At 35.7% G+C, this 13,360-nt stretch overlaps 1 protein-coding gene across 2 annotated transcripts in view; it reads right to left on the bottom strand.

Moving 5' to 3' along the window:
- FAM135A (family with sequence similarity 135 member A) overlaps positions 1–13,360 on the bottom strand; it is a 79,733-nt gene that overhangs the window by 31,321 nt on the left and 35,052 nt on the right. For both annotated transcript variants that reach the window (XM_054629383.2, XM_077174794.1), the window contains exons 4-9: positions 10,006–10,085; positions 5,742–5,884; positions 5,556–5,626; positions 5,070–5,243; positions 2,735–2,861; positions 2,222–2,375 (exon numbers count right to left, since the gene is read on the bottom strand). In XM_054629383.2, coding sequence (XP_054485358.2) covers positions 2,222–2,375; positions 2,735–2,861; positions 5,070–5,243; positions 5,556–5,626; positions 5,742–5,884; positions 10,006–10,085 — 749 coding nt within the window. The remainder of the gene's footprint in view (positions 1–2,221; positions 2,376–2,734; positions 2,862–5,069; positions 5,244–5,555; positions 5,627–5,741; positions 5,885–10,005; positions 10,086–13,360) is intronic.

Genomic DNA, 13,360 nt, shown 5'->3' with positions numbered 1-13,360 from the left:
TATGTTTCTAAAATCTATCAGCAGTTAACAAAAAAACCCCCAAAACTTAGTGTTAATGGCAGTTACTATTTTTCATTAGCAAAAGGTCAGTAATAATTAAAGCTTACATTATTAGGTTTTTTTTATTATATCAATTGTCCCAATCAATGTACAAACAAAATAACCAAAATAAATGAAAAATATATTTATAAATATGAAAAAAACCCAAGTAATTCTAGCAGAGACTTAAAAAAGAAAAATAAAAAATTAAATCCACAGGAAACAAACTGTCAGTAAACTATGTACAATGAATGCTAAATCTAAGTTGTAATTTTCTCTTCAGATATTTATTGTGAGCATTTCTGTTCAAAACTACATTCCTAAAAATAAGCTAAATTATCCATATAGATGAGAAAAGGTCTGATTCAAGTTCCACTGAAGCTTATGAGTGGTTTTGGTGACTTCAATGTGGTTGAAAGATACAACCCAATATTGCATTGCCAGTATGCAACTCAATGGCAGCTTTTTTCATATATATTTTGAAGGAATATTTTAGGGGAGCTGAAAATCATATCTGAAAGATTTAGGTATCAAGATTTAGTCTAAGCCTATCCTTAGAACATCAATATTGCCATCAAACTCAGTATATTGAGTTGGTAAAGCAAATCAGAGAAGGGCAACAAGGCTGGTGAAGGGTCTGGAGCACAAGTCCTGTGAGGAGCAGCAAAGGGAACTGGGGTTCTTTGACCTGGAGAAAAGGAGGAGGCTCAGGGGAGATCTTACTGGCTCTTCTACAACTGACTGAAAGGAGGTGTAGCCAGGTGGGGGTCAGCCTCTTCTCCCAGGTACCAAGTGATACAAGAGGTCTCAAGTTGTACTGGAGGGGGCTTATATTGGATATTAGGAACAATTTCTTCACTGAAAGGGTGGTCAGGCATTGGAACAGCCTGCTCAGGGAAGTGGTGGAGTCACCATCCCTGGAAGCATTCTAAAGGCATGTGGATGTGACACTTGGGAGATGTGGTTTAGTGGTGAACATGATGTTGCTGGTTTAATTGTTGGACTTCATGATCTTTAGAAGTCTTTTCCAACCTAAGTGACCCTCTGATTCTATGGTTTGAGAAAAAGTATATTTTCACCTTACAAGGAAAACTAAGAGTTGAGTCACTCCTTTAATAAGGTGTTTCCCTCCATATCAAAACTAAGATAACTGGCAGAAAAGCATAGCAGTAACTGTAGCAGTATTTTTGCTTCTATAAAGAAAACACCTCAGTTTCTAGTATTTTTCTATGGACAGATTTGTAACATGCTTCCTAAATTTTTTTCCACGACAAATAGTTTTGTATTTTGTAATATGGAAGTGAAACATTCTTTCTTTGAATCACTAACTGACCACATAAAATTTTTAAAATATCATTCATATCTCAATCACCAACCTTACTGTTTCACTGTGCTTAGTTTTGCACTGATAAAATTAAACAATACAAAAAAAAGTAAGTATTGTCTACAATCCATATAAATGTCAAATGATCTTTTTTATCTTTAGTAGAATATGAATAAAAGAAGTATATGGTTGCTGAGGAAAAAGTCTTAATTGTTGTTTACAATGCCAATGTATTTTCCTTTCTTACTTCCACTGCTCTTCTAGTTCACAAATCAAGGTTAGGCTCTCTAATATATCTTCATTCTACAGAAAAGGAATGTACATGTACATTTCCATACATTACATGTAATACATTTGCAGTTACTTTTATCACATGTGGCTAGCTAGAAGTCTTCATGGCAACTAAGTCTGCTTAAAAAGTTAAGCTACAAACTAAGCCAGCAGCAGTCTTTTTCCTGTAGGTCTTTTTTCATGTAAGTTTTCAGTGAAATATTCTCCTCAAAGCTTACAGAATTTAGATTTTTGTACAAATATGCAATGTTTCCTTACAGCAAAAAAAGTGCAGGGTGCTACTGGGATTAGCAGCTTCTCTAACTTTCTCACAGTAATTTGAAAAAAGAGCAAATCAAAACCAAGAAGAAATATATATATTTCCATAGATTAAGGCTGTTATCTCCTTATTTTATTAGAGATGAGATAGTACTTGTTCCTTTGTTTTTCTTCAGTTATTAAACTTCAGATCAGTTTAAGCAAAAAACATTTTAGATGTAAGAGATATGCCATCAATGACAGTTTAATCTAGAAGAGGTCTTATAAACATTCACAAGAAAGTGGTAAGTTTTATGAAATTGAACATACCCAGTTCAATTCGGTGAGAAGAGGGGAGATCCTTGGTTATTGTAATGAAATATCTATGTAACCCTTTGAAAGCAAGCAGCAAAGTGGCACAAAGTGTATAGTGGAAATTATAAGCATGGCTGAGGAAAGACTCTGAAACAACAAAACTGCAACCCTAGAACAAAAAAGAAAAGGCACATATTAATTTTGTATAATAAATGAAGTGTTAGCAGAATGACTAAAAAGATAAGCAATTGCCTCTTTTCACAAACTTGATTTTTGTGATTTTCAATGGATTGTGAGACATTAAAAAAGGAGGCCAAACACTTAACATTGTAAGCTTCCCATATGTACATTCCTGAAGCAGGTAACATAGTCTCTTGGAACAATTCTTCTCATTTCCCTTTTCATATGCCACCCCAAAACCACTTTAACAAAGTTCATTCTTTATCAAATAATATTCCTGCAGAAAAGATAAAATTCACACCTCCCCACAGAATACAAATAAAATTTTAAACTTCTATTTAATCTTACGTCTGCTGATAATTGTTTTGTGTAGTTATTGCCAAAGACCACACTTTCAAGAGAAGGAATCACAGAGTCCCTGTTTTGTGCAGGTGCATTCCTGTTCAACCACGTACTCTTCACTGGGCGAGGAAAACTGCAAAAAGCACAAATGAACTGATAATCTGAACATACTGTGCCTCATTACTTCCAATGCAAATTTCAATTAATTTAAACAATATTCCTGAAAGTTTAAGCCAGAAAGATAAATTTTGAACTATACAGGTATAAAGGATTCAATTTCTGTGGATTTTGCTGTGAGGACTTAATCTCTTAAAAGTGAAGCAGTAGCAGGAAGTTCAAAGCTGTTACACAAACTGACATTGCTGTTTTCCTAAAGTATGCCTGACCTCTGCCTGCTGAGGAGGAGATCCTATCCTGAACTCCTGGAAGAACAGAGCATCCTGAAACAGTAGCCTTGTGATAAAAACTAGGAAAGTTGAACGAAAAATGAATGAATGAAGAAAGTGGGGACTATTAGATAACAGGCAGAAATAAGCAATTACAGATTAAAGAAAAGCGTAGATCATACAGGAGTCCAGGGCTGTACCCAAGTAGAATTATCTTCTCTTTCAAGGGAAGTGTTAACACTGGTTAACAGCTCCCAACAGAAGGTGAATCTGAATGCTACTCAGAAGAAGAAAACACTCAAAAAGTGACCACTCCTTGGAAAGGAAGAGGTGCCAATAATGTGAGCATGACCAAACTGTCACCCATGAAATCCCAAAGGACAAAAAGGAGTGATATCTGCAATTCTCAGGTTTTTCAGAAAGAAGTGCTCCAGAAAAGTGAGCCAGATATGGATACAGCAACCATCAAGTATTTGCTACATGGGGCAGCTCAGCTGAAATAAAACACTGTAAATTTTAAAGTTTCTTCCTCTCCCCATCATAAAGGACAACTTGAATACTTAATTTTGTGGACACGGCAACACTCTACTCTGAAGATAACAAAAGCAGCATAGAAGATGCTCTTTTGTTTCAGTATCTCCTTACACAAACTATATCCAGCTGAGGTTTAAAATTAAATAGCATTACTGTATCATCACTTGAAAAGCCAGAAACTGAGGAAAAATGCATAGGAAACTCTTCAGATTTACTGCAACTTTTAAAAAAGATAAGTAGGGACAAATATGTTTCTGCATAAAAATTAGTATCAAAACCTGTTTTTCATTTTCTAACAACAAATGATCAATATAGGTTAAATGCCTGAATCTCACTTGTGGGACAGTGTGATCATGTACATTTTACATACATGATGCTACTTTAAGTAAATTTAAAAGTGCATTTATCAGATTATGTCTTCAACAATTCCCACCTTCTCAGTACTTGTTTCTTTCCCAAATAAGGCTGCGCCATCTCTTCAGATGTGTTAGTTCATTTACTATATAACCATGTCTAAAACACATCACCAAAATAATTCAAACCAACTTGCAGGGGGAAAAACGACCAAAACCCCATGAAAGCCAGCTGAATCCTCCAGACCAGCACAGCCCTACAGCACAGAACAGCTGTCTAACATACTCAGAGATAGTGCTTCCCATGATGTGAAGACAGGCACAAGGAGTGGGAATACCTGAAGCTAGAGGTCTGGGCATTTATGGCACAGACTGGCCTTGAATATGAGGAAACTTGAGGGCAGTAGCATGGAGTATTTGGAGACCACGAAAGAAGGAATAGATAGATATGCTAAAATAAAGGTGTGCAAAGAATACTTCATATGTGTAACTGACTGTACAGCCCTTTTTCACACAGAGATCCAAAGTAAACAGAGATTGCAAAGGTTGACACCAGTAGATGAAATTAAAAGGCTTCAGCAAAAAATAGCCAAAATATTTTTAAAGAGAGAAGTTAATTCTCCAGTTCCTTTTACTGAATAAAATCTAAATGTATCATTTGCAGACATCACTGCCGTTGCAGTAGTAACTGAAAACTGTGAAGATAGTTAACAGAAGGCACCCTATTTGTATTAACAGCAGCTATTTCAGTCAGTGTGTACAGTGTACAGCAGATCTTCCTGATTAAAAAAATTCATATATATTTATACATTCCTCCACTTCTCTGGCCTTGGGCATTCTCTCTCTTCTACACTACACACTCTTATTTCTAATTTAAAAAACCCTCAAGAATTGTTTCAGATAATTTTAAAAACAAAAAGTTTTTCATCCGTCTAGACCCTGAATTCCAAAATCATCATAGAAAACAATACTGTCCATTGACTTAACTCCTTATTAAGTATTCTGGTTTTATAACATTTCCAATTGGACATTCAAGAATTGATTTGCATTTTATTAGCAAGAGATTACCTTATCAATGGCTGATGCAGAGCAACCAAAGAAGCATGGACGATAACCGATATGACAGAAAGGTGGAAGTAATCAAACATAACATTGACGTAATGATGAAGGCCCTGGTGTAGGTTAAAGTGCAACTTTAAAGTTCGGCTACTAATTGGCTGTAGTGTGCTCAGGTCATCTGGTCTAAAAAGAAATCAACAGAACATACAATTAGAACAATCACATTTAAAGTTCAAGTTATTAATAACTAACTCAAACAGCAATTTATCGTAAGTCCATACTTTGGAACACAATGGCATTTCCCCCAGAGGAAAAAAAAATTAGAATGAGATGAACCAGTTATGAAATCTTAAGAGATTTCAACATTAGATTTCTTTTTTACCATCATTTATGTCTAATGTGAACACACTACCCCTATAAATAATACAGATTTAAACAGATTAAGGGGTTAACATATATTCTTGCTTTAACAAAATCTTCTATATTTAAACTTACGAGTAGTCTGTATCCGTGAAGTGTAAATCTAATGTTAGCAGAAAATTCATTTCATTAAGCGACTCCTCAATCTACAAAGAAATTGTAGAAGCATGAAATCTTTCAGGTCCCTTATTTGTACTAATTCAAATTGTATATAACAAAGCCTAAATTATCTGAATATAGTAAATTTGAACAGCAGATTACCTTCCTCTCATCTAACAGCATTTTTATTTTGAAAATCATCACATCATTCACAGAAACTTCCTCATTTTTGTAAAGAATCTGAAATGTTTTACTGCAAACTATATTGTCATGGACTGAAGCGGGAAAGGCAAGATCTGTTGCACCTGAAGAGAGAAACAAGTATTAATATAACTGGAAAACTCAGAGCAGCTAATAAGTGTAACTATCATTTCCATCAGCTTCATGATTACTATTAAAACTGTAACATCATCAGTAATGTAAGTGGTTTTCAGTCAGTGACTGATGAAGTTTGAAGGGGAACATTTTGTTTCAAAGAAACACTATCAGTATTTTTAATATAATTTGCTTTTAATGTAAGTTCTGAAGAATTTTTGCTTTGTTACAAACGAAAGACATTCTAGGCATCAAAAATTGCAATAAAAATCTTGAATTCTGTCCTCTTTCATCTAGCATTCATGTTAATTTGCAGGTTTTAACCACACTGAAAACAAAATTACCTACAGATGAGGCAAAGAGGTTAAATGACATATACCACTCCAATGAATCAATCAAGAACAGAGATTGTTTGTTCTTTCTTTCAAGATCTTTGCATCCCACTCAGGCCAAACTAATTCCGAGCTTATCATCACCTGAGCCTGGCACTGTGCATGGAATATGACACTTCAAAGGCTACTCATCACAAAGAGCTCAGAAAAGTGTGATAAATCTTTTGCTGAAAAAAAAGAGTTAAAAGATTTGCAGAAGAAACGAGAAAGGGAATGATTTAAAACAGTAATTGAGGAAATATTTATCATAATAGCAAAGGATTATCACACAGGAAGTATCATGATGGGTACAATCCTCTGGAAAAAACCTAAAAGAAGTTGGAACTTGGAAGAACAGAAGTAACAGAAATACTGACACTTATAACTCTTCTTAAAAAATGGCTCAATAACATCAACATCTTCCAAGACAAAATGTCTTAGAAATTGTGTAAATGAAGGTGCAAAATATTTTTAAAATTCTTTTGATTCTTCTTAATAAATTACTTCAAAGGAATCCACAAGAGGGAAAAAAAAATCCGCAGTTTTCAGTCTACAGCTTTGGGGCCTCTGATAGAATATGACTGCCCTTGGCAAACATTCCCACTCTTAGTAACATCTTAATTCAACTTCTCTTCAGAAATGCACAAATACTGGGTTTTGCGGAAGTGTTTTCATACATATCATCAGTTTAGGTATCCTGGACAAAGTGCTTACAAAGGCTGAATCATTACTGTCTAATTCCCCTATGAATAATGCCACTTTCAGCTTACATCCATTTGTGTCATCTATTACAGCTGAAGGGCAGAGCAGGTATGGTTTCACTTGGCACATAATCTGATATAACTGCACAGCATCAGCAAAAGGGATCTCCCACTCCTGTCTGAAACAAAAGAAGTAATGGAGACAAATGGCTGAGGTCCCACTTCCTCTGCAGTGTCCAACCCTGAGTTACAGCCCTGAGCTCTGCTGACCTCAGCAGAACACAAACCGGCACCCCCAGAAGAGAGAGAGGAGCTGCAGAGCAAAAGCTGAGTCAGGAACAGGCTGAGCCACTTCCACATGGGGAGCAAGGTCTCACAAATGTGGGGTCATCAAGGCAAAACTGCTGTCTTTTACATCAAAGATGCACTGACTGGCCAAGACTATTCCTAAGCTTCTATCCACACAAAAGGCTGTTTCCACAATAGAGGAGAAAAAAAGTGGGATTTTTTTACTCTTGCATATAAATGACATATTTACTCTTACATATTTATTACTCTTGCATATAAATTTATTTTATTTATATATATATTTACATTTTAGAAGATAATTTACTCTTGCATCATAAAACCAGACACCTCATTCCTTCCTAGTCTGCCTTCACTGGTTTTTCCTCCCCCTTTAATTTTTCTCTGAAAACCAGTCATGAATTTTTGAGAGAAGGAGGAATTCATAATATCCTCAAATCTGAAACAACCTCATACAGGCTAAAAATACATATGTTTTTCTTTTAATTTTCTACAGCACAACTACACCTTCCTTCAAATTACAAGAATAATAAAAGACCTTCACAAGACTGGAGCCAAAGCAGATGAATTGCTTTATCGTATCTGTAATGACACTCGTGCTGTGTCCCAAGCAATTCTCATGAGCTACTAAAAGATGTGAAAAATAGAAATGGAAAAAATACTTATTTAAATTAATGAAGGACTGCATGAAGAGCTGGGCAAGGGGTGAAAGGAGATAAAAATGAACTGGAAAAAGAGGAAAAACTTAAGACTGTGTATTTGACTTGGGAAAATAAAAGGAGGAGAGAGATCAAACAAATGGTCTGTAGGAGAGGGGAAAACACAGCCAAAGTAAGGAAACTGCAGATGACTTGTGCCTAGAAGAAGGCAAAATTACTTGGAGAGGAGTGGGAAAATCATGACATGACGAAGCAAATAGAATTTAGAATAGGCAAATATGAGAAAGACTGAAAAGAGAGGAAAGTACAGAAAGAAGCACCTGATCAATACAGGACACCATTCCCAAGAGTGGGGATCCTGACCAGCCTCCTCTGTGGTCAGCAAGCAACATTTTCACAGAGTGAATCAGCACTGTGCTACTCTATGCTGAGACCAATAGCAGCTATTTTCTACACATATCAGCAGTCTCAGGAATTGCTATCAGCTATTCCCCTTCCTAGAGCAGGAGGGCTGCATGTGAGCCTACAGCATCCAGCTCTGCTAAATCAAGCAGGTGGCTAAATGGAAATGGAAAGCAGAGTTTCTCAGCAAGACCTAGCACTACCATGTCCACAAGAAGGACAAACGAACTCCCTTTCACTGACCAGCCTGTACCCTTCCTTCTGCTTTGTTGTGCCATAAACATTATCAGTAACTACCTGAAAACTGAGAAACTGATCGAAAAAGGGCCCCAAAAAGGGTTTGAAGGCGTTAGGGATTCTTGTAAAACAGCTGTTTGTCAACTGAATGAGTTCCCCAGCTGAGTTTCCAGACCAAATCAAACATTTGCGTCAACAGCACACAGAGCAATATGAAGGTAAGACAGAGTGGCCAGGGAAATCAAGCACTCTTTTTTTTTTCTTTGTCAGAAGTGCTGATCTAAACTCACACCAAACTGCAGTCTTAATGTTTATATCCCTTTTCATGCCTAGTAACAGGAAACAAGAGCTAACACATGTCACAATTTGCTAACAAGACTGCAGCTTTCTGAAAAAAAAAATAACCTAAGACCATTCAAAAATATACCATGAAATGGAGAAACTTTTTTTCCAGCAAGATCAATCATATTATTCAGTGTCACTTCTCAAAAAGTGTGTTTTACTAAAGGATGTTTACCAGATCCAAATTCTCTAAACTGCATTAAACTTTGCCTTTGAAGTGGAGTAATCTTGGCTCATCAGAACTATTCATTTATCTCACACAAATCCAAGAAATATTTAGGAAGCTTGACCAAAATCCAGTATCTACATTGTTGCTGTACTCAAAGCTACTTTCAAAATAGCCTCAAAAATTCAGTTTCAGTTACATCCTATCAGACTGTATTCAGTTACATTTTCTCAGACTACATTGGGTTTTTCTTCCTTGAAATTCCCATAATTCCATGTAACATTTGAAAACTTAATTAATTTTCTGCTTTTCACATTTTTACACCATGCTGAGGGATGGCGTACACAGAATTAGGTGAGCCCCAAGAGATTTCTCTGGATTTAGTTTGCATGGACATAGAAATCAAAAGTGAATGATAGGTTTAAAAAAGAAAAAAGATAAGGGAAATCTGTTCAGGAGGTTAAATCAATTTTCAAGTGTACCACTAGAGAACAACAGAGTAAGTTTGAAAAGCATCCTTTCAAAGTGTTCTTTTCAGAAAAAGAATGGGCTAATCAATTTGTGTAAGAGTCTGTATCTGAAATTCTCCATTGCTTTCAGATATCTACTTAGATCTGCCCTTGGTCATCTTAGCCTGAAACATGGAGAAGACTGAGCCAATTAGTGGAAAAAAACAGAAGACACTCATATAAAGCAATCACCATATTTTGCTACCAGCAGAGACAATCAGCAGATGAAAAACAGTAACACAAATTCTGTAATCAACTTTTAAGTCCTGTTGTTAAGAACAAAATATATTTGCATTGTGTTAGTAACAAAATTAAAAACACTTCTGTATTAGTTATAAAAATATACAACAAAAAGTGTAATTCCTCAATTAGCAAGGCAAGATAATGACCTAATTTACTGAAAAGTTTTTACACTTACCAGTTCCATGTAACAAACTAGCTTCCAATATGTGTGGAATTCTTGGAGGAATTTTCATAGATGCACGAATCTGGTAAAAGCTAAAGCAAAAGAGTGATTTGCAACTGATGTGCTACAGTACATCTCATTTACCATATACAGATACAATGACAAAGGCAGGAATGGATAATGGGAAAGAGGAACAGATCAAGGAAATCTACAAAGCTTAATACTGTCTTGCTTGACCCTTATCTTGTTATATTTTATTTTTTAACATTATTAACCAAAGTAGTAGTCAAACACGAATAACAAGAAGTCCCAACACTAGCTTTTCCATACCCCACAGAGCTGGGGCAAATACTTGTAAAGACCTGCAGTAAACTACACTGGAAAACTGGTATGAATGAAAAATCAGGATTATCACATACACTACAGTCATCTCAGAAGGATCTGCCATGTAGCACATCTACAGGACTGCTATAATCAGTTCTGACACTGAAGGAGGTGAAACTGCAGTTTGCAGAACTCCCCCCTCCATAACAACACATTGCTTACCAGACACTCCCTGTATGGTTTGTGGCCACCAGCTATGCAAAAGTGCAAAGAAAAGGTCACACTAAGGAAAACATGACAGTACCTTTATGCTATCAAAGCCAGGAACTGCAGGCTTCAAACCCAAAATTGAGAAAAACCCCAACACAAGTCTTTGGGGTCTCTACCCCATCTCTAAACCAATTTTCATCTTATTCAGCTCCATACCATTTCCAACTTAGATTTTCATCTAAGAAATCCTTTACTGTCACCAGACTGATTTCATGGAAGCCTCTACATAACACAAGCACCCACAAATAGCCTTAGATGACACCTTCTAACCATCCCATCCCATTTCAGATAATTTATTTTTGTTTGAACAATTAGCTTCAGCTCCTCAGTGAGCTGATGTAACCTACCACACAGCTCCACAAACACTAGGACCAGTGAAAGAGAGGCTGCACAAACACAGGTACAGAGGGGAAGAAAACCCCTCCTTTTTTGGTAGGAGCATGGTCCTAAATGTCCTTAGGAGTACACTTTTACCCCTCATATTTCACTCACAGTGTACACCCAAATCACAGTCATGGTTTTCATCAAAAAATCCAAACCCAAAAATCTAAACCCAAACCAATGTATTTGTTGTTTTCTGATTTTGACTTCTAACATTTCAACTGATCTGACTGTATATTAGCCTAACAATAAGCCAATGAAAAAGCCCTTAATTTAATTCTTTCACAAAATTAAAAGTCAACTTTAGACTCATCAAAACTTATATATAAAAGAATGCTTTATAATGAACCAGTAACATTGTTAAAGATAAGATAGGAAGCGATTCCTACTTTTAAAAAGTAGAGCAAAACTTAACCTATTGCAAGCTACTAGTTACATTTCATTTTTTGAAACCCACAGGTCAAAAAAATACACTCTCTAAGTGATTAATAAATAGTAAATTAATTCATTTTGTATTGGGTTAAAGAAATATGAATTAACATTAAGCTTTCACTGTTATCTTCTCCAAGAGTATACAGAATGAAGAGTGCCCTCTCAACAGTGACCCAGGAGGATGCAGCATAGTACAGTGATGTACTCCTTTTTTTCTGGGTCAGATGAGACTTCCATCATTCAATTAGTGACTCATTTCACCTATACTGAAGAAACATGATACATGATAATGTACAATAGCCTCAGCAAGGAGATACTTTCCACCAGCCCCAGCTTCACAGTGTCATTTTTGGATCCACAGTACACATTCATCAAGAGACTGATGCCTTACCACTACTGGCTGCATATTCCCATGATCCTAATGACCAGCTTGTCATGGTAAAGCATACTGCTTTATTTCATTAAAAGAAATAATTTCATTGTATTAAAAGAACGTAAAATTATTTATATGGTTTACATGCAATATTTTGTTGCAGCTTTCTATTAAAACATCACATCTCAGTAAGTTCAGAGATATGCTACATATTTTAATTCACCTTGGCTTTACCCTACCAAACTATTCATACCAAACTGTCATTCTATTAGAATTTTAAAAATCCAAAATCTGCATAATTCTCAGCTGATGTTCAGAAGCATGTGACAGCTCTGCAGAGCATAAATTGAACTCAGGATTAACAACTTTATCAAATGTGGGTAGATTACTGAATAAGGACTGTAACAAGGTAAAATGAAAGGCAAAGCAAAATAAAAACTGAGCATTGAACAGAAAAAGGGTGCAATGGGATATTCCCATTACTTAATCCAATAAGGCTCATTCACCCTAGAGATACTATTAAGTGACTGTTTACAGTTTGTGCCTCAAAGAAAACGATCAATAGAATTGTTCATGCTTAAAATGTAATTTGTGAAACCAAAAGGCTGTTAGGACATCCTTTCTTTCTTATTATTGTTTGCTTGCAATTAATCAAGAGCAGACCATTCTATCCTTTTTCTTCAGCAAACCCTTTACCTGCCTGATATTTTTATTTGGTTCCATAGGGAGATGAAGGTGTCTTGTTTGCTTGTTTGAGACAGATGGGTTAGATTTTCAGCAGATTTATACTTTAAGCAGTTTAGAACATAAAACATTCACCTGTTACACTGAATAATAAAATCTTGTAGGAGTTCAGCTAAGGGCAAATATGCAAACACTAATTCAAAATCTTATACCTAGATAGATGACAAAATTATTTAACTGCACTAAGTTACTTAAATAAGAGAGACAGCCCCCTACACAGTATTTACCTGAATTATTCACTGTCATTCATCTTTAAATGCTGTATACCTGCAAATGAAGAGCTATTATACTGAAACAGGATACCTGATTCACAAAGGTATTATATTTGCAATTTGTAAATAAGGAAATACTTTTTTAAAGTTATGATATATATTTTCTCATTTGACAGCAAATTTCAAAAGTAATGAAAAAAAATGGATCAAGTTTAATCACTCTTTTTCCCCAAGCCCTGCCTTCCTCATCTTGCCATCTTTTGTTCAACCCATAAATCAATTTACGTTGCAATGCTTCCATTTCTATTAAAAACCAAAACAAAACCAAGTCACTTTCAATTATTTCCTGGCTGTACTACAAACATTGTTTAGTTGTCGTCAGGACAACTGACACATAAACCTGATCTATGGTATATGCTTGGGCCTACACATAGCAATTTGGTATCAAGGACTTGTTACTCACCTATCACATTCAATTCTCCCAAATATCCTTAAAACACTCCATAAATAAGATCTGAATACAATCAGCTCTCCACTGTCTCATGTATCAACTCTCCACTATCTAATGTAATGAGAGAATGAAGGTATCCTGAGTAGTGGAAAATTCCAGATGATAACAATGCTACAGATC

The sequence above is a fragment of the Agelaius phoeniceus genome, chromosome 3 (assembly GCF_051311805.1).
Source record: "Agelaius phoeniceus isolate bAgePho1 chromosome 3, bAgePho1.hap1, whole genome shotgun sequence".
NCBI lineage: Eukaryota > Metazoa > Chordata > Aves > Passeriformes > Icteridae > Agelaius > Agelaius phoeniceus.
Note: the sequence above shows the minus strand (reverse complement) of the source record. Positions and strands in the feature narration are given on the sequence as shown.